Source organism: Morchella importuna (assembly GCF_003444635.1).
Source record: "Morchella importuna strain M04M26 chromosome Unknown Morimp01GS027, whole genome shotgun sequence".
In the NCBI taxonomy this organism is placed as follows: Eukaryota; Fungi; Ascomycota; class Pezizomycetes; order Pezizales; family Morchellaceae; genus Morchella; species Morchella importuna.
Genome location: NW_025763424.1, coordinates 432,608 through 453,799, shown reverse-complemented (window position 1 = coordinate 453,799; position 21,192 = coordinate 432,608). Strand labels below are relative to the sequence as shown.

The 21,192-nt window shown below is 47.2% G+C and overlaps 6 protein-coding genes across 6 annotated transcripts; 5 read left to right on the top strand and 1 right to left on the bottom strand.

Annotated features, from left to right (window-relative positions):
• Nucleotides 1-3,258: 3,258 nt before the first annotated feature.
• Nucleotides 3,259-4,723, top strand: LAJ45_08042 (uncharacterized protein; the record flags this gene model as incomplete). The annotated part of the gene is made up of 6 exons (XM_046117596.1): nt 3,259-3,261; nt 3,324-3,356; nt 3,424-3,516; nt 3,668-4,172; nt 4,228-4,318; nt 4,372-4,723. 6 exons carry the CDS (start codon nt 3,259-3,261, stop codon nt 4,721-4,723), a joined length of 1,077 nt encoding a protein of 358 aa, XP_045969245.1.
• A 2,431-nt stretch (nt 4,724-7,154) lies between these two features.
• On the bottom strand, nt 7,155-7,920 carry LAJ45_08041 (uncharacterized protein; the record flags this gene model as incomplete). The annotated part of the gene is made up of 2 exons (XM_046117595.1): nt 7,155-7,516; nt 7,638-7,920. The coding sequence occupies 2 exons, from the start codon at nt 7,918-7,920 to the stop codon at nt 7,155-7,157; spliced, it is 645 nt and encodes a 214-aa protein (XP_045969244.1).
• Nucleotides 7,921-13,977: 6,057 nt separating this feature from the next.
• On the top strand, nt 13,978-16,879 carry LAJ45_08040 (uncharacterized protein; the record flags this gene model as incomplete). The annotated part of the gene is made up of 13 exons (XM_046117594.1): nt 13,978-14,372; nt 14,433-14,561; nt 14,626-14,634; nt 14,823-14,896; nt 15,016-15,240; nt 15,300-15,357; nt 15,430-15,440; nt 15,508-15,548; nt 15,603-15,680; nt 16,027-16,108; nt 16,202-16,561; nt 16,638-16,724; nt 16,794-16,879. 13 exons carry the CDS (start codon nt 13,978-13,980, stop codon nt 16,877-16,879), a joined length of 1,635 nt encoding a protein of 544 aa, XP_045969243.1.
• A 531-nt stretch (nt 16,880-17,410) lies between these two features.
• LAJ45_08039 (uncharacterized protein) lies at nt 17,411-18,028 on the top strand (the record flags this gene model as incomplete). The annotated part of the gene is made up of 3 exons (XM_046117593.1): nt 17,411-17,661; nt 17,729-17,865; nt 17,922-18,028. The coding sequence occupies 3 exons, from the start codon at nt 17,411-17,413 to the stop codon at nt 18,026-18,028; spliced, it is 495 nt and encodes a 164-aa protein (XP_045969242.1).
• A 1,025-nt stretch (nt 18,029-19,053) lies between these two features.
• LAJ45_08038 (uncharacterized protein) lies at nt 19,054-19,773 on the top strand (the record flags this gene model as incomplete). Its single annotated transcript, XM_046117592.1, has 4 exons — nt 19,054-19,194; nt 19,253-19,321; nt 19,383-19,541; nt 19,705-19,773. 4 exons carry the CDS (start codon nt 19,054-19,056, stop codon nt 19,771-19,773), a joined length of 438 nt encoding a protein of 145 aa, XP_045969241.1.
• Nucleotides 19,774-20,160: 387 nt separating this feature from the next.
• LAJ45_08037 (uncharacterized protein) lies at nt 20,161-21,176 on the top strand (the record flags this gene model as incomplete). The annotated part of the gene is made up of 4 exons (XM_046117591.1): nt 20,161-20,398; nt 20,472-20,596; nt 20,701-20,841; nt 20,892-21,176. The coding sequence occupies 4 exons, from the start codon at nt 20,161-20,163 to the stop codon at nt 21,174-21,176; spliced, it is 789 nt and encodes a 262-aa protein (XP_045969240.1).
• Nucleotides 21,177-21,192: the final 16 nt, after the last annotated feature.

Sequence of the window (21,192 nt, the reverse complement as noted above, 5' to 3'; positions counted from 1 at the left end):
TGCCGACTTCATGATCAACGATTAAGATCGAACCACATGAAAGGATCTCGTAGTTTAAATTAGTATTTTTTTTGAGTTTTCGGGGAATACAACCCGGAGTACGTAAGATCGCCAAGAAAAAACAAAGATTCCAAGGAAACCAAAAGCAATATACCTGATTGAATCGTTCTGCCATGATGAAAGGCTACAGCCGCTGACACAAAGTATTCCCCGCAAGCTTTGGGGAGAAAACGTGGAGATAAATTTTCACACCACTGCAGGACATACCCTGGACTAGGTACCTAATCGATCAAAACAATCGAAATTAGTTGAAGGTGTGTATGTAAACTGATTTTGCAAAACAAAAGTAGATTGCATAGCATAGGGCTGGTTGCGAACGTAGCCACCAGGTTTCCCGGCTGACTGGTTCGTTATGTGGAGAGTTGCAGCGTGGGGGAGCCGAATCGTGATCGGGAGCGGCCGGATTATTTGGAAAGTCTTGTGCAACGATGATCATCCACTACCCCAAGTTATGTGTACCTACGGTACAGCAGTACTCTACCAAAAAAACATGTACTTGCTATTATGGTACCGATAGTTTCACATGCAAGACATCCGTAGAGGTACTGAGGCGTGTGAACCAGATTTTCAATAACATTGACCGTACGTTTATTTGGGGTGCCTCTGGACTAAACAAAAAGCCATTAGTAACTAACTCAACATAAGCTTCAGATCGAATACATAAGCGCGAGGGAGCTGTGTAGGCACCAGGCAGGAGCTGCAAGCGCGTGTACGTATGTTAATCGTCCAATAGATACGGTTTATGCAACCATCGTCCGAGTCTGTGGTTCAAAAGACAACACCCGGGGTAGGTAGATTTGTTTTGAATAATCATTACCACCCCAAAGAGATGCGCCACACCATCCCGACCCGATGCCCCCGAGTCCATATCATGAATAGGACCTATCATCATGCTACAAACGATCTAAAAACAAATGTTGATGTTTCACTGCCTCAGCTGTCAGGCGCGGCTCCTTATCAGCTTTCTTATCAGATCCCCGCCTTTCTTGGCCCACATGCAGGTACGAGGCGCAGCTTTCAAACGTTGGATCATGGGAAACAACGTTTGAAAACTCGTCTCACAGAACTACACATTGTAAAGGGCACTATTTGTGTTCTTTGTGCTTTGTTCTCGAAGTTCGATAGATTTAGGGCCACGTCTCAGGTTTAGAGACTTTACGTCATATTCGCGTCCGGCTATAGACGCTTTGCACCGCCAACCAACGTGTAAACCCATCGTACGTCAAAGAACAATGCAAATAAATGCTTCTTGCTTCAGCATGTGTAGACGAGACACGGGCCGGATAATCGATCTATTTCTGTGTACAGCACAAGCCGGCGAAGTGCTGGCAAAAACCCTCGTGTGTGGTTCTAAGTAAAGATACCTATCGTCAGGAGCTGAGCTCGAGGTCGTAGCGGAGAGATCCCCCGAAATCCGAAATGGCTGACTGCACGATTAAGGAGAAGATTGGCTTCCTGTTTGATTATGCGTGTTGGTCGGTGGTCGGTTGTCAGCATTCCAGCCTCTCTGCTTTTTTTGTCTTGATATCATGAACTACCAAACAATAACGGTTAGTGAAGCTACTTGATATGTAAATTCCTTTGCCTCCATGAGTATTAGTTTTTGGAATTCGTAAATCTACCTTTCAAAATACTTTACCCGGTAAAGAAACCGAACGTCTATGTTCTTTGCCGAATGGCTGCAGCGCAGGTACAAGCTCCCGGACTGCCCAGAAGTGATGCCGTAATAGATTCGTTTCTATTGGCTATTCGACCCCCAACAAATGGGTCTCGTTCAGGGGTAACGGAGAACGGTGGTAGCTATCATAGAAGGGTGGTCTCTCCGGCAAAACTCTCATCAGGAATTTGGAGCTTCTGGAAGGGCCCGGGGAAGCTGTGAGGCTGGCCACGAGACTTGAGAAAGTCAGGCACAAAGGCCCTTGTCAAATGTTTTGTCCAGAAATATCTCCCCCCACTAGGTATTTTTGGAGAGTCTGGGTGAGCTGTTGAGTCTTTAAAGGCCTCTTTGACAACTGCAAAACATTTTTTACGTTTGAATTTTATGTTATTTATCGGCTTTGCTAGATGAGAACTTACAGATGCCTTATCGGTTACACAGACGTCGAAGAGGTTGCAACTGATAAGACGACCTTCTGGCAGAATGGGGGACACCTCGTCTCGCTATCGGGCCTGACTGTGCCAAACACTCCCTGCATGGCGGGGCTGCAGAGAGAGGGGTTTTGCAAAAGTGAGATGGGAGGTCTGGACGAATTGATGAAAAGAGGGTGCCACCTCCACGCCCGCCACGAAGGCTCGAGGCAAGATCCTTATTCGGCTAGATCTTAAAATCTTGAACCTGGTTGCAAGGACGTCAAGTTTATGACATGGAAAACCAAAGTTTTTCGCTCACGATTTGTTCTTCATGAAACGTAAGCTTTTCCTTTTTCTTCTGGGTTGAATACGAATCTGTTGGATTGATCGATAGGGATCCAGTAGAATAGAAATTTTGACCACCATCTGGCGATTACTTTCATGTGAAGTGTTGCAGGGGAAAAATAATAACTCACGTGGGACAACATCAGGACAGGGCCACATATTCGAAGGTTCAAGGGCGAGGATGATGGTAGTGAAGTGGGCAGGAAAGCATACATGTAGTATGCGTATCTGCTAGGTGTTCGAACTGCCGTGGGTGCGCTGTGTTAGAAAGACAAGAACTGTAGTATGGCTTCTGAATAATTCAACTATTGTTATACCCAATAATGTACTCTTCTTTTAGGTATGTACTGCATTCGGATAAATGTGTATCAGAGATGCTTCATGCAGGCTTTTCAGCAAGCCTCAAGAACCCTGTGTCTTTCAATCTTATCGCAGTGTGTGGTGATTCTATCCCCCACTCACAGTTAGCCTGCACGAGGGGCCTTCAAAAAAAGAAAGTTGCTTTTTTTTCCCGCACACGCAACCAACAAACCGTGCCCCTGCTTCAGTGTGGGCGTAAACTTCCACGGCATCTCGGTTCCCTGCCCACCAAACTACACCACCACCTTTCTCCATTTTATCATCAGTCACACTCTTCCTCCTTTGCCTTATATACTCCCCTCCCCCGCTCCTTCTTCTTCTACTTCATCATCCACTCCAAGCTCATAGCTTCCAACCTCACTACATCTCTTCTTCTCTATCTTTCTTCTTTTCGTTCTTAGATACCCACAACACATTCTCAAGATGGTCAGCGCCCTTCCTTTTTGCCGAAGCCTTTTTATCAACCGACTAACAATCTTTTTCAACAGACGGACTCAACAACCATCTCTAACACTGCCAACGTCCGTAATTCCCTATCCAAAAACAAATCTTATCAGTTAAACATTCAACTAAACTTTTTATCTACAGCTTCTCAAGTACCTTAACCTTGACCAGAAGGGCAGCGTACAAGCCGAGTACATCTGGATCGATGGATCCAATGGTGTGAGGAGCAAGACCAAGGTTTGTGATCCTTCCTCCTCAAATCATTTTCGCGATAGCGTTACCCACCCCCGCGGCACACGACATCTCAATTCATCAATTTCACTTGCGCAACCTCCAACCCCTCAGTTTTGTCCATATCGCTTACAAGAATTTTTTCTAATTTTAAAAGACTCTCAGCAAAAAGCCAGAGTCTATTGAGGACCTTCCAGAATGGAACTTCGACGGATCTTCCACCAACCAGGCTCCTGGCGAGGACTCTGATGTCTACCTCCGCCCCGTGGCCACCTTCCCCGATCCATTCCGCGGTGGCGACAACCTTCTCGTCTTGGCTGAGTGCTGGAACGCCGATGGTGCCCCTAACAAGTTCAACTACCGCCACGAGTGCGCCAAGCTCATGGAGGCCCACAAGGACCAGAAGCCTTGGTTTGGTCTTGAACAGGAGTACACCCTCTTTGACGAGTACGGTCAACCCTACGGATGGCCCAAGGGTGGTTTCCCCGGTCCTCAGGGTCCTTACTACTGTGGTGTCGGTACTGGAAAGGTTTACTGCCGTGACATTGTTGAGGCCCACTACCGTGCCTGCTTGTACGCCGGAATCAAGATATCTGGTATCAACGCAGAGGTTCTCCCATCCCAGTGGGAGTTCCAGGTTGGACCTTGTGAAGGCATTGAAAGTCAGTATATTAAAATTACTCTTATTATCAAGAAGCTTTACTAACTTTGGATTAGTGGGTGACCACCTGTGGATGTCCCGTTACCTCCTTCAGCGTGTTGCTGAGGAGTTCGGTGTAAAGATCTCTTTCCACCCTAAGCCCATCCCGTAAGTGTCCCAAGTTCATCTATATGCCATAAAACGTGTCTAATATTGTATAGTGGTGACTGGAACGGCTCTGGTCTCCACACCAACGTCTCTACTGAGGCGATGAGGAACGAGGGAGGAATGAAGCACATCGAGGAGGCCATCCACAAGCTCGCCAAGCGTCACAAGGAGCACATCGCCGTCTACGGTGACGACAACACTCTCCGTCTTACTGGCAGACACGAGACCGGCTCAATTGACAACTTCTCATACGGTGTTGCCGATCGTGGTTCTTCAATCCGTATCCCCAGGTCATGTGCCAAGGAGGGTTTCGGATACTTCGAGGATCGTCGCCCTGCTTCCAACGCCTGCCCCTACCAGATCACTGGTATCATGATCGAGACCATCTGTGGTGGTCTCGAGTAAGGGTGTTAAATTCTTTTTGTCTTCTTTTTACGTTGGTGGGATGGGTGGAATGGTTCGGGGTTTCTTTTACTACTAGGTTCCTTTTTCTGTTTTCCTTTTTCTTTACAACTTGGGCAAAGGTAGCAACGATTATACCTTTCCTGTTTCGTCGATTCAATATTCGATTAGACGGTCTCAATATGCCCAAGGTCTTGGGTGCATGATAAATGAATCATGCTGTTAGATTCTTATTAGATTTTTGTCACCATCTCTCTTACTTTATTGATTCAATTATCGTGCCAAATATTTATCATTTCCCAATTTAAGTCACCTGAACTGTGAGAAGTGACAATGTTAGCGGCAGTCGTTATAAATAAGGTCTCGGTTATTTTCCAATGCAAGATTGCTTTTCGCCTATCGGATCTTGCTCTACTTATCATGGGAGATACCGTTGCTAGGGTACCGTCGATGGAAGCTTCCGGAATCTCCCGAAATGGAGGAGCGGATGGCAGAACAAAACCTGTCAGAGCGGAGCAGCCTGCAGGTGGCAGCCCGCACGGATGTATTTTAAACATCCCCAACTAGGTAGTAAACGGGCCACTATGAGGCTTGAACATCAACCGTACCCCACATTCCCCTCTTCTGGGTGCGAGCTCCAACGTCGGGTTTACCTTTATCAGCATGCACACCACTACCACCATCGACACCATCTCCACAGCGACTTCTTATCTAACTGCATATACTTGCGATCGAGTTTACGATCCAGATTCAGCATTAACCACCCGCTTATCCTGGTCCCTTATTTATTTAACCCTGCATCTCCTCAACCTACCAACGGTAACTGCTCTCGATTTCTGTCCAAATCGGCCAAAACAAGATCTGACGTGTTTAATTGTGATATCAAAACGGATGTCACGCAGCTGAAGGAGGGGGTTATGTTATCGTGGAGTCATGGGGGAAGTATCTCGTATATACTGGCCAATTGTATGTTTCGTAATCAAGTAACTGATCAATCATCTGAGATACAATGAGAGTATATCTACTTATAAAGACTGGCACTTTCGATCGTTCCGATCTTCTATAACTAGTTAGCAATTAAAGGACCACCGCTCACCCGAGATTACTTGCACACAAGCGCCGTTAATACTCCACCATGCATGCGGTCTATGATGAAATTCATCATGCAAAGGACAGTGGAGTTCATCAGCGGCTAAAGCTGGCTGATCGAGGGCTATTCGATTGTGACGATGAGAAGGTGCATATACCTCCACGCCTTCCCCGCAATTGATTCAGTCTGGCGCTGTGGTTAGATATAAAGTAACTACGAGTGCATGCGGGATTCCATATGACTATCTGTATATGTATATACCCGCAATCTAAGGGAGGGAGAGGGGGGAAAGAGCACATGTACATACATTGCTACATGACACCACATGGCTTCTTCTTCCCGAGAAACATTCACCATGACGTATACACGAGCATTTGTTTCATTCAATGCCAACAGGTCGGATAATTTAGTATGCATGTAACCACCAATTTGGGAGGGAGGCTGTTGAGTCTTCAAAGGCTTAAGACACGTGCTGTATACTTCTATCGATACTTCTGATCAGCTGTTGGATCCAGCACGTTCGTCTCCTTCGATGATACATCTAATTGGATTATGCCTGCAGTTTATTTATTAAGGGGTAGCCTGATCACTCGGTCAGAGTGAGAGTGGATCATGCGAGTATCCTCGAAAGCGTTGAAAGACACACGTTCAAACTCCTACAAGGCAGAAGCTACAAAATATGGACTCTTTATATTCCACCTTCCTTCTCCAAACGTTACTATGAATCACTATATCACGAATTTCACAAGTACAATTATCGGAATTAAGAATGGCACAGAGTACCCCAGAAGTTTTGATTGTACGTTTATGAAGGAGTCATGGGGGGCCGTCGGGATTAAGCATCAGCTAGTAAGGAATCTTTTTCGCCCTTTACTTGTCATAGGATCCCAAGAGCTGGTATCATAGTGAATCTAGTCCGTGTGATCAAGGAAGCATTCTAGTTTCGTTTCTCGCTTTGACTTAATTTCGAATCATGTGTTGCGACGAATTTGGATCATACAATATCACTCGGACAATGGACACCCCTTCTAATGATACGAAGCATCCGAAATTACTTATCGATAAGAAGAAAGTGTCATAAGACAATAGCTCGAAAGAATAGTAAAAAGATTTAAATCTAGATGGTACTATGTGGTACTTGAACGCGACCCGCTCAAGCCAAACCGCCACACAGAATCGAATGAGACAGGAATTCAAACGACAATAAATTGGAGGAGGGTATAATTGGGCTCTATTGGCTAGTATTCTCTGTGAGAATATGTATGACCCACGCACAGGTCCTTACATCACAGACACATTACGTTATATCATGTGAAGCAGCACAAAGCTCAAACCCATCTGATCCTATTCCCAAGCGTCCGCGAAAAGATCATAGACATCCTGATCAAAATCCCTATTGACCTCCTGATCTTCAGGCTCTTCAGGCTCGGTCTTGACTACCGCTTCCCAAACTTCAGGCCCTTCCCTCCCGTTCTCCACGAACCTATTATCGTGACTCTTGTCCCCATAATCAGGTGTATCCCACCCACTCCTCTTCCGCCTGCCACCTATTCCACCACTCCTCACCTCCTCCTCCCCCTCCTCCCCCTCCTCCCACTGCTCCCCAAGCCCCCTAACCGGCAATACCACCGGCCACGCCTGCTGCTCCCACCTCACCCCCCCTTTCCCCAGCACCCGGATGAACCATCCCCACATGCTCCAACGCACTACACAGCCCGCCCGGCTTCATCTCATGACACATCGTACACCTATAGGCAAGCGGCCCCCTCATCCCCAGCTTATCCTTATAGTAATGAAAGAAGCCCTCCCCCTTCATCGACCACACACACATGACCGCCGCGAGCGGCAAAGGCCCGTGTGCTGCTATGGACCATTGACTGCGGGCGTAGTTAAGGGCATGGATGACGAAGGAGGCTTCACTGCCGGGAGTGCAGTTGGGGCCATGGGAGGCGAGGAATTGGGTGATGTGGGGGCTGAGGGTGGTGGTGATCCGGTCGAGGAGGGCTTTGGCCTGTTGGCGGCGGTGGGCTTCGTATGATGAGAGGGTGTTGGTTGTGAGGGCGGTTGTGGCATCGTGTGTGGCCTGTGGCTCGGAGTTCATGCATCCCATGATGTGCTCCCCGGGGGGGTTTTGCTATTACCAGAGTGTTTAATGTCGGTGTTGATAACGACCAGATGTAATGGTGGTTTTGTAAGAGGTTCTTGACGTTGTATTTCCGCTAAGGTACAGGAGAGGTGACTGTAGTACGCTCATGTGAGCCCCCTTTTACAATAAAGCTCCCCCCCCCCGCGCTCACTATATGTACTGACTGAGCTAATGACTGATAATTCAACAGTTTCGCTGTCCTTGGTTTCTTCAGAACCGAAGGGGTGTCGTGCTCAAGAAAAAGAATAAAAAATAAAAAGAAAAAGAAAAGGGAAAGAAAAGGGAAAGAAAAGGGAAAGAAAAAAGAAAAAGGGTATTCCACCCGGCGACAAGAGGAATTAAACCACCAGTGAAAGATATCAAGTCTATTAAAAAATATTCTTCGATCCAGGATACCCTGCTTCTACTACTACACACGTTCGCTATTACAGCCGCTCACCCTATGAAATTTAAAATACCTGTACGCCCACCACACGTGGGGGGAGGGAAGAAACATCCTGTTCTTCGATCATTGACAACCAGTCTAACAAGAACCCAAGTCTAAGAAAACTTGACTTCTAGGCCGGTCGGCGACTCGAAGGCCAGAACGCAACAACCAGCAAAAAAAAACGAAATCCAACAAACACCAACCTCTGCACAACCACCAGATATGGGAAACAAGTGGAAATAGGGTAGGTAGACTATATATCAAGAGCCAAAATCCCCATGGCGCTGACAGGTTGAGAGATTTAAGAGTATTCGCCTGGTATTTATATATCTAGTATCTTAAGACAGTAAGTTTCAAACCAACCTGATACGGGGGCCCCCTACCAGCTCAAGAAACTTCTAAAAAAAAAAAACATAATATACACCCCCTTATAACAGGCTCTATCAGTAGGAGAAGATTTTGGGCGGATTGGTTGGGTAGTTTGGGCTTGTTATGTTTGGGCCCCACAAGTCAGGTTTTCTCAGACCCGCATTCACATGACAGGTACAAAAGACCCAACCGACAAAAGTTCTCTCCTAGCCCCACGGACCTCGATCATAAGGGTAAGGTATAATTAGAAATACGGAGATCATTAGTATTTTATAATAATTTAATCTTGCTAGCCAGATTTCTCGATCTCGTAATTAAGTCTTGCGTCGGGATATTCCATATAATTTAACCCCCCTTCCTTTACCTCAACATTCACCTAAAGACCTAGATAGTCTCAATAGACTCAGAAGTCAGGTATTAGATCACCCAAAAACCCTTGCATATTCAATGTGCGTATTTTGAAATATTAAACAAAAAAAAAAAAGTGCGTATTTGAAACAATCACTCTACCGATTGATAATCCATGAATCACAACCCTAACCCTGGTCATTTCATTGCCAAAAAAAAAATGACTTTCTGGGAATGTGCCTCAAATACTCCAGACTTGTCTCGTGGTCGGTCTTTCGAAAAATATATTTCTCAAGACGTCGATGATCCTCGATTTGTGCCAATCACATAGCAAACAAAACGGACAGATACTTGTGATAATCTTTGACAGGTATCTATATAGCCATAAAAGCGACCGGGATGCAAGCTCCCTTATACGTCAATATTTCTGATGGCAAAATATCCCCCCCCCCCCTCTCCCCCCGCGCCTCAAGAGTCTAGATATCAGTGATATCATGACCAGCCAAAAGGATATCCACAAACCCTAACACTTAACTCTGTGGATCCTCTCTGGTTAGCTCATCTCCCAAGCTATCAACCCCTACCAGGGGCCAAAGGCAGCTTCCCCAGCACAGCCAAGCCAATCCCGCCAGTACTGACGCCCGCACGGCCGATTGCGAAGACCGGTCCCAGCGACGGCACTGACCAGTTCTCCGCCTCTCAGAACCCCCGTTATAACAGTCAAAAAACAGCCAAACTGTCCGCACGATATCATCCCAGCCCCAGGGCCGACACAGTCCAGCTCCCTATATATATGGCCCAGTATATCGAACCAGCCGGCCACGCCCGCTGTAAAAACACCGTCGGGAATGCCGCTGCCCCGCCAGACTTGTGGGCTGGTTTTCAGACACCTGCGGCGGCGGCAGGCCGGGTGATGAGGTAGAGTCGATCCGGGCCCGGAGGCGCCGCCCTTCGCGCGACCATAATCGGTAATGACCGGTTCAGATGCCGCTTCTGCTGTAGTTAGTTGAGACTTAAGGTTGCCTTCTATGGCCCTAGTTTACGGGCTTGCGGGCTTGCGGGCTTGCGGAGGGAGGATGTGGAAGGGGGAGGAGAGTGCGCACGCCGTCTCAAGAACCGAGCCGCCGCCAGCCGGAACAGCGGGTAAGAACCGCAAAGACTCCTCTACCGGTTGAATCTATAACTCTCTCCACCGGGCGGAGAGCCCATTTACGAATTTCTCATAGGCATGAAAATAAGTGACTCTAATTCCCGTCATGAATTATCACTCGTTCGAGTTATCAGCGCCGACAATTGAGCTGGGGTGATTGATCGATCAGCGAGCTAGTAGGGGGTTCTATTGCGGGTATTTTTTTTTTGAGCTACCGGCCCGCCGTGTGTCCTCCCTCCCTCCCTCGTATACGACAAACTGCACACAGCGCACAGGAACGGCGAATTGAGACCCCCGGATCATCCATAAGAACCACACACATATCTATAGCTTTGCCCGCGCAGCCTCTCCCCGTCGTCCCCAGCGCACGGGCGGGAGTCGAGTCTGCGTTCCGGGATTCGGCGGTGCCCACGGTAATCAGCGCGCAGTATAGAGTACCGTATACATGTGAAAAATCGGCGACTCGCCATTCCGACATGCAGCCCCCGAAAAGCCAGGTCGCTTTCATCTCAACTTCCCCCAACCGTCCCGCGGCTGCAGTAGTACTAACGGCCGGCCGTAGATCTACCTCATCTCGATCGCCCCACGCCCTGCGCCCCACGCCCCCCCCCCCCGGGCACGACGCCTGCATTACTGACATGCAACCTCCCTGACCCATGCGGGTTGTGGGTTGTGGGTTGTGGGTTGTGGGTTGTGTCAGCGCAGTAAGGATCACCCTGCTAGCTGCCCCGCCATATATATCATGTCCATGTCCATGTCGAGAAACTTCCTTTCGACACCCACTGGTGGCTGGCTAATATAACATCTGCCGCCAGAGCCCTGTGGTTTTTTTGTTTTCTTTGTGTGCACATACTTGCATATTTGAAACACAGAGGCGGGGAGAGAGAGAGAGATGGGAGGGGGGGCACCGGGTTGCCTCGTAAGAAGTGCTGCTTCTTCTTCAGATATGCGGTTATAGATATAGTAGGTACCAGCCAATCGGTCCAGCTGGCTGGCCCCAGTGCGGGTGCGGGTGCGTGTGTTGGTTTGGGTTGGGTTGGGTCGAAAAGCTATCTGCAGCCTTATCTGTAATCTTATAATTAAGGGACGAAAGCAAAAAAACTTACGTATGATCATCCTCACTACTATACATATACCACGGAAGATCTATTGAAACCGCCTGCAGGGACCTGTGAGATTCCCCTTAGAATAATAATGCCTTGTATATAATATACGTTAATTTGACAATAGCCAGTAAGCACTATATAGCTCAACGTATCATCCATCCAGCCCGCACGTGCAGGGTAGGCTCTGCAAATGCAAAACTTGCATGGCACCTCATCAGGAAGTCCGCCGCGCGCACATATACCTACTCTACACAATAGAAAAACATAATATATATATATATATAGCGTATAATAGGCTTTTTGATATAGCCCCTGGGGCCCCGCCCGGGCAAGCGGATCATACTATGCACGCTATGCAGGAGAGAAACTTTTAGGTTAATTCTCCGGGGGGAAGCCTTGGCATGTAGATAGTATTATATTTAATACGTGGTCGGCAGCTATGCATGATAAAGAAAATTCTCCGGCGCGCAGCTAGAGACTATTGGATGCAGTGCCATGATGGCGGCGGTTGGCCGGCCGTGGTCATTGGCTACATGTATGTAGCTAGGCCGCGCGGAGAGCTTGATTTCAGGTATGCATATATATATGGGATGAACGATGAACGATGAACCCTGCCTGAGCTATCTTGTCTCAATGTCAGCCTTGATTGATCCGAACTACCTTGGCCGACTGAGTATCTGGTAACAAATGCATGGTCGTGCGCAACGGCCCCTAAAGTGCTAGACCCAAGCAAGCCTAAAGCTTTAGAGCCTACCAAGTAATGTCCAAGAGCAAATTCTGAAACCGCGGGGTAAAGCTAGGTAAAAACCCAACGTTAACAATATATTCAATATATTATATATTTATTCCCAATCTAGAATATATCCTGGTCAATACTTTAAATGTTTAGATTACGTTTACGATTAAGCTTAACTAAGCGTTTCATCTATAGCTAGTCCTTGAGTAACCTAATTAATTAGCTATCCCTGTTCACACCAGTTCAGTATTGTAGCCCTTACAGCCATAGAGTCGAGTTAGAGGTGAGGCTCCTCAACGCTTGCTTCCCGTAGCCAACGAAGGAATTGACTGAAGCGGTGTGTACAGGGTTGACGGGGTCGCCCTCTACTCCCTCTTGCACCATACATAACAAAGTTGATGTCGATCAAACCTCGCGCCTACCTAGCTACCTCGTTTCCCGGGGATATTATTCCAGGACCGGGGTGTGTGTGTTGCCTCCTGCATGTCTTCTTCAGTCGCGATCGGCGAGAGGCGTAATTATAGTTTGCGTCTATGCTTTTAATTCCCCCGCTTAATGATCGCCTTAAGAGGCCGGCCAGCGGCCAATAATTCAAATTTCGGTACGTAGCGCATCCCGCCGGTACTCTAGGGAAAAAAAAACGGGGTAAGAACATACATGTATGCAGGGCAAGCTCGAACCTTTTTTTCGCATTCTGTTTTGTTTAAAGTGCCGTACCTACATGCTTCGCTACGGAGCTGGGCAATATATTCCGAGCCCGCCCGGGTGCGGCAGTTAATTATTTTTTTTACGAGTGACGTCCAGTACAGTACATGTACGAAGTACATACAGCGACCGGAATGATCTATGGAAAAACAGGGGGGGGGGGGTGAAATTGTATGGCGAAATATCTGTGCACCATATAGCTGTTTTTTCCATAGATCATTCCTATCGCTGTACTCGCGCGGCCGAGTTTCGACTTACTCACGTGATGCTATTTAACAGGTTTTTTGCGTTACCCATAGGTCATGTGATTAAGTTGAAACTCGGCCGCGCGAGTAGGTACACTGTCTAATAATGTATGCCTTGCTACCCCCCCTCCCCCTCCCCCCAAACCCCATCACAGCTTACATAACTAATTAATTAGGATTTATATTAGTATTCTACCTATGGACCACCCTATAGATAATGGGTGACCTGAGAATTTGGGAGGCGTTTAGGAAATAGATTTTTTCAATCTGGATGCGAATGACTTCCCATGCATGGCGAACAATACATGTACCGTCGTTCACGGGGTGTTGACGAACAAACCAAAAAAGAGACAGCCAAGCCAAGTCTTGCCTGCAATTCGTCAACACCCAGTGTCCGCCAATACCCCGTGAACGATGTTGGCCGGCTATTGTGTTCACTCTCTTTTGTGTTTAGATTCACGACGATCCGAACGATGAAATAAATAATTTCTTAGTTCTATAGACAGAGGGAGAATTTCATTTGCGCTATCGACGACGACAAAATGAATGATGATGGATGAGAGAAGAAGAGTAAGTTACAAATCTAACTATGAGGTAGTCCTGCTGTGGACACCTTACAAAAGCATTGTCTGTGTCGTCACGTGAACGCTGCCTAATCCGTGACACCTAATGTGCCCAACAACGATAGTACTTTCTAGATTTTTAATTTTAAGTAGAATGCTACTTTAGTTTAGTGCGTAACATCAGGAGGACCCACCCGGAACCTTTCTTAGTTTTGTGCTTTAAAGAAGCGAACCCCACAAGGGGCGGCGTCAGGATGCAACACTTGGGGGCTTGGCGACACGAGTAATATTTAAGGCCAGGAGACTTGATTGGTAGCTTCTATAGATCTAACCTAGTCTTCTATTTTATTTACTACTATAATATACTAGCTCATGCTGGCTACGAATCGCTCAGCCGGACGTGATGTCTGTGTTTTTGATGCCAACGATGCCAACGATCCCGATAGGAAGGAGCTCGGAGGGCTGATTCTCACGAATGGTGTGACGAATGCTAACTTCTATTCGATGGTAGAGGTGTTTCTATTTTTCAACGATGTTTACTTTCTGCGGCGCGAAGATGGTACGGATGTTCAGAGAGATGAGCAGGCACTTCGGCCTGGAAATTACTACATTGTCACCGAAGGTTCGTTTGTTGTGAATAATGAGCCTTGGTTAGTCCGGAGGTTGCACACATCTTTCGAAGATCACTGGATTCGTCACAACTACGGCGACTGGATCACGGCTACCGGAGGATCCATCAGCTCTGGGATAACTACGCTTTTTCAGATGTGAGGATACTTTATTTTCATGTGTCTTTTTCATGTAGTGTCATTGACTACTTGTTCTAGGATAATTACAAAATTGTCTGCTTCAGGCGCGATGGCCATGGCATCGCCGGCAAACATCTTGACTAGCAATTGCTTCAAGATCCGTCTCGACCAGTTGATCAACCTTTACGGCGGCATTTCAGGCAGGCGGTGTTTGCTAATATGAGGGGAGCTAGCGAGCCTGCCTTTGAGTGTGATTTCCCGCCCGGATCAGATATGATAGGTGAGACTATCGGTGGTCCTATGGCTGCGGAAAGGATGGAGTTTGAGCTGTTCAGTCGTTTGGCAGCGCATTGAGTTTGAATTGTCTTTTATTCTCAGAGTATGATTTATTTGTGAGCGGAGGGGGGGGGGGGGCGGCAGCCTAAATGTTCTGTGAACTGTGAATACTAACGAGTGGAAGAGTTGCAGCGCCGGGGAAGGCGCGGGCGGCGAGAGGCCGCGGTCACGGGCGGTCGCTTTGTACGACACGCCGATTAACTATGGTCAGTAGTGGGGTATGATTCCCCCCATCAGCGAGCGTTGCCCGCTATTTTGCCCGCTACCCCTAGGATGCAACGGTTACCACCCACCAAAGTTTGGTGGACACTCGCTGATGGGCAAGCTGGTCTAATCCTTTACAACAACGACGAACAACGAACAACACCCACGAACACCGAGCTAGACCGACCTCCCAAGATGCCTATCGCCAACATTGTTAGATCTGAGAGAATCGTTGCTACTAGATGTGCTCCTATCAATCGCCAGTTTAGTGGTAGTCGATTCGGGGTGATGGGGCTCATCGGTTTGGGTTTAAATGGTTGGCTCCGTACAGAATCTATACTACCAGGTCAGTTTTGATTGTTAACTGTGTAGAGTTAAGTATACCAACTAGGCTGTTTGTGATAGCTCGCAAGAGGAGAACGACGGACAGGGAGCTGAGCCTTCTGGCGCGGAGAAGGGTTTTGTAGGCAGAACTACCGATGATACTAGACTTAAGAACACGCATACATATATCTAATCGGCAACACTCTGATAGTTGGCTAGAATGTAGCCTGTCTCTCGGTGACCGTTCAACATCTGTTTACAAAAGTCGATGATGGATTCAAAAGGATAGATGGTTGGATGAAGGTGGGCCTTGGCTTATTTGTGGGAACAGTACGTTTTTCTAGTGAATTTTGTGCGGTTTTCTTACATTGACATATCTGTCAGATTCTGGTGAAGCTCGCATACTTGGACGAAAATATGAAGCAAGAGATGAAGTCCATGGTCAAGGGTGAAGTGAAATTGGTAAGGGGCGAGTTAAGGAGCGAAATGAGCGCACTGAAAATCGATATTGTGCTAGAACTGCACAAAATGGAGAGTAGGATGGAGGCTGAGAGGCGATGGTGGTGATCGCTTCCATGCTATCCGAGGTGTTTGCTTGGGATTGTGGTCCGCTTTCATACTTATAATGGCGTTTGCTTGGGCACTTGGAGGGCGTTGTACGGGAAGCGGTTTTTGCTTCAGTGTGTATAATAATTGCGCGACAGATTTCGGGTTGAAGGGCCCCCTTGTGACCACCAAAACTAGAGTGGGAGGCAAGTACTGGTACCACCTGGACAGGTGCCACTGACCATGAAGCTCTGCCCACCAGGACATGTTCGGACGTCCGATGTGCAGCGACTCTGCAACGGGCGGCGTCAGGGTAACCTTTCATTGGAGACTTGGCGACACGAGTAATATTTAAGCCGTCCGTTTGGATTCTGCGGTCGATTCAGACTTAATCCTTTACAACAGCTGATCATCGTCGGGAATGTATTCCTTTGCAGCGTTCTCCGCTGCAATTCCATTGCAGCAACAGCTTCAGTTATCACTATTCAATTCTATCCGGCGAACTTATTCCAGCATTTCGCGTGGTCCTCTTCTAGGCCGGTATACGACCGTTCCCGTCGACTTGTTCCGTGTCGGCGCAACCCCAAAAGTGGTACTTCGTGATTTCGATACGCAGAACGCAAGTGGGCGCACTTCGTATGACCTCCACTTTGGCTCAGACGGCCTTGTTCATCCTAAGCCGGGCCCAAACTTCCAGGGACCAAACGGAGCGAGCATGCGGCCCAATGGACCAACGGTACAGGAAGTTATCCGCAATTTCAGAGGGAGGAATACGACCGTATACCGTTTGCCAGAAGGTTTGTACTAGGTTGCCACTTTCGAGGCTTTCCTAATGGAGTGGCGTGTGGATCATTGATGATTGAGTGGAAATAGGAACTGAATTACCAGAACAACTGATCCTGTTGCACGAACATAGCGACCACTATTCACTGCAGACGACGGAACCAGTGGAGTTAAAAGGCAAGCAAAAGATTTTCCATCTATCTTATGTGTATATATATTTGGGAGACTGCTAACATAAGATATCAGAACTAAATAATCGGCTAACAGACTTTCTACAAAGGAAAGGGGAGCGGATGACGCAAAAGGAGTTTTGCGATCGTTATCCATTCTGAATGATTTGTTTGTGGAGCTGGTGGATCCGAGCGCTGGGCGGAGCAAATACTTAGTTTTGTATATACTACTTAATATGGCCCTAGAATCGGAGTTTGAGGTTAGAGGTTTGCGTACCGGGAGAGTATTGACGAGCGCAGAGTATCGATCAGTATAGGAATTTATTTCGGAAATATGTAGTTTACGGGAGTTACTTTGTTATTTTATTCGGGGGGACCCGCGGTGGAGCCGTGGGGGGGCGATCGAAGCCTGTGTGTGTCGGAGATGGGTTCATTTTCATTTCATGGGGGGCCAGTAGCACCCCGCAACGGGCGGCGTCAGGGTAACTCTCTTGTGATAGATCGTTGATACATCACATTCTTGGCACGACAAGGAAGTATTTATGCACGACGCTCAGTTACACCCTTGATTCATTATATATTGTTTGGCCGATTCTTCAACACCACGCCTACGTTTGCAACACTACGACGCTCCGGCACTACGAGTGTTTAGTATTTCATTTAGTCGACCTGCTTATTGAGGATTGTTTTCAGATGGCTCAACCCGACTTCAACGTCCTGAGGGCTTCCATGACAAACACAGCCAACGGACTTAGAACCGCAGCCACGGAGATGGACACCGCAACCACCGAAATGGATAAGATACAAAACATGGCAGCGGTCAATATTGCTGAGCAACTCAATCAGATTCTGGTACAAATAGCTCAGATGGACCAGAACATGGCTCAAATAAGGCAAGACATGGCACGAATGGAGCAGAACATCCTTCAACAGCTATCACGCTCGTGTGTAGACCTTTGCCATTTCTTCAGAGAGTCGAGTTGAGTATTGACTCGGGCATGGATTAAACAGGGAGATGAACCATCTTGCCCGTCTCTTCAATTCACGCGTAGCTGATGAGAGTCACCGCCTGGAACCACTGTACGGTACCGACAATGAACTGATTGAGGGTTTTCCTCACACAAGTGCGGACATTAACGCACTAGATGGTAAGTGAAGCTTACAGCATACAACATCGGAATAAAAACTAAATGATGGGTGGTAGCTGCACGTATAGAATCCCTGCTCCAAGAACTAGGATTGCCGGTGAACGGCAGACTGGATGCCAAAAAGAAGAGGTTCCGTCGTCACATTGGGCTCATGATATTATGATTGCGGAGAGGGATTAGGATGTTTTGTTCTTTTAGAGGCATGGCGTTTGTGCTTTCCTCTTCTTTTTCATTTTATTCGGGTGGCATTCGCTGGTTGATTTTTTGTGGGTTCACGAGGTTCATGTGTTTCACGAGGTTTACGAGGTTCGCGTTTCGCGAGGATTCTTTAAATTAATCTTTGTCTTGCGATTGGGGTTGCATTGTCGTTAATTTCAGTTTGTGGTTTTCAATTATTCTGTTATTGTTTTACGGGGGGTCCCGCGAAGCCCAACATGTGTTCTTTATTACTTGAATTGGAGTTTGCTTCTAACATGTGTGAGCGGAGCGAGCGGTGGAGTGCACTAACGAGCGTAGCGAGTGCCCCACTATTAAGCATTGCTTGCCGTTTGGAATATGGACAGTAGGGGGTTATGGTTCCCCCTACTGTCTATCCAGCTGTCCGTCAGCGAAAGTGACAAAGTATAATCGTTCGCCGATATAACGAATGCCAAAATAGCTACAAACTTGCTATAACGAACGGGTTTCGGTGATCCGAATCTAAATTTCACATAGAAACTTGCCTACTATACCGAATAATCTGCTGTATCGGCGAACGACTGTAGCCCCCTTACGGCTAGCAAAATTAGCGGAGGAGTACCGCAGCACGTATTTTCGTGACATTTGTAAAAGGAACCGCTATTGCATACCATACTAAATTGTGGACTTGGCGCGTATTTGTATGGTATGCAATAGTGGTTCCTTTTACAAACGTCACGAAAGTACGAGTATTTGAGGGGTCTTCTCTGCATATTGACGTCCATATACTTACTACCTCTGGTTGGCTTACACCCCTGTTGCAGCGCGGCATGTACCGCTCTGACCATGAGGCTCTGCCCACGTGGCCCCCAAACAGCGTCAGCGCTTACACAAGGATCCCTTGGCAACGCACGGCGTTTAAATAGACCCACACCGACTTTCTTTCGAGCGTCGATAAACAGGGTGAAGGGCAACACTACATTGCAAGTGAAAGTCACGATATTTATCAAGATGTCGGTTTATCGGATTGCTCGAGGATTCCGTTCGACGCTTGCCCATTGTCCTCGTGAGTTTCATCTGAGGCCTGTTCATCATCTCCGCGGTTTCGGTCTCGCTCAACCTATTCGCATCGTTCAACATATTCGCACTCAGGCTGGTGCACATATCAACTTTGTTCGATAACCTAAGTACTTATTATGTGGCTGAATAGAAGTATTCGACCGACGAGAGTATTTCCAAACCGGATGATTTGGCTAACCGAGTCACAAAGTTGGAGAAGGTAATGTTAGCAATGATACACCTAAGTAGTTCAAGTTAGTAATACTCTAGCTGTCTTCAAGTCTTTCAGTACCACGATGGAGGACGGATTCAAGAAGTTGAAGGACGAGTTGAAGGACGAGTTGAAGGAGACTTTGGAAAAGAGTTTGGCAACGACCAATGATGGAATCAAAGATCTCCGTGCATGGGTAAGATGGATTGTGGGAACATTTGGTCTTGGGGTACATTATCGGTGGATTTTGCTACATGACTTAAGACTAACAAATCGACTGGATTATGTTGAAACTCATTTTCTACGACCGTTACATGGAGGAAAAGTTGGAGAAAAAGCAGGGAGAGATGGAGACGAGGCTTACTATACTGATACAAAATGCTATAACTCAGCTTAAGCTAGAGTTGAAGGTTGAGCATCAGGAAAGGCTGTTGTCTGACCAGAACAAGAAGAATCAATGAAGAGCCCGGGAGGAACTTTAGTTAATTCTCTCTGTTCATTTGACGGTGTTTGGTGTTTTTAGAAACTGGGGCAGGACTCGGAATAATTACTGGCGTTGGCTTAAGATGGGTACATAGATTCAAATAAAAGGATTTTGCTTATTTTGTTATATTCATTCGGGGGGCGGAGCCCTACATATGGAAATATTTTGGAGCGAGGCGACTAAGTTAACAGGCGCGATATGAGTTCGTGTGTGATTTAGCATTTGCGCGCGAGCATCTATCGGCCATCTTCCTTACCGTTAAAACAGCGACATGAGAACACCTTCCTGATCTGGATATCCGGGTAACCATAGGCACACCTTGGCGTTGCAACGGGTATATAAGTACCACACCTGAATTGTTTCCATGCCTATCGATCGTTCTCTCGGGCGCAATGTGCATTTTTACGACGCTTCTGTCCCGGATGTCTCTTTAGGCGGGCTTATCCAGAATGGCTCGGTCACGGAAGCGAATTTTCTCGACATGCTTAGCATCATACTTGTCACCAACACTCCCATACGAGTTCAAGGAAGAACCTCTGGCCACATCGTAACAAGGACGAACAGCCGTGTCGAATCTGGAGAGTATGATATCTATTGCGATAGTAGGTTCTTAGTGGGTGTCGACATAAGCTCTTAGTGGGTGTCGACATAGGCTCAAGACTAAGTTAACTACAGATCCCATCCAAGTGAACAATGAGCCATGGGTTCACCGCATCAACTCATTTAATGTATCGGGTCGAGAAGAGGGCTTTCGTGAAGGAATACGTGCTAGGGATGGAAGATGTGTTGTATCCGGTGTGGTGAATAGAAGGGCTTATCGTGGGAACTGGGCTATGTTTGAACCAGCCCATATATTTCCACTCGAGAAAGAGAATCTGTGGGTTGAATGGGGTTTCGGACGAAGGATTACCGACATGGACGAAGGATTACCGACATGGACGACACAAATGGAGTCTCGAAGATCAATTCGCTTCAAAATGGGTTTATGCTTCGTCGGGATATCCATGGAGATTTCGATCAATATCTTTTGTCGGTGAATCCGGATGTGAGTTGAATCTCTGGGCTTACTATGCATGGTGCTAACTGATAAAATAGGATAACTACAAGATTGTGGTGTTCGATGAAGATTTGTTAGGGATAGATGGCAGAATGCTGGATCCGGTGTGTCGAAATCCGGAGGATCCTCATCCTGTGTGCGATGCGCTTTTACGATGGCACTTCCGCCAGTCTGTACTTGCGAACATGAGAGGTGCCGGAGAGCCAGTATTCGAGCATGATTTTCCACCGGGGACGGATATGATGAGAGAGATTCGGGAAGGGCCATGTGCGCAGGAAAGATTTGAGTTGGAGTTGGCGGCTAGACTAGGCGTGGCTATTTGAGGTATTGCGTGTTGCT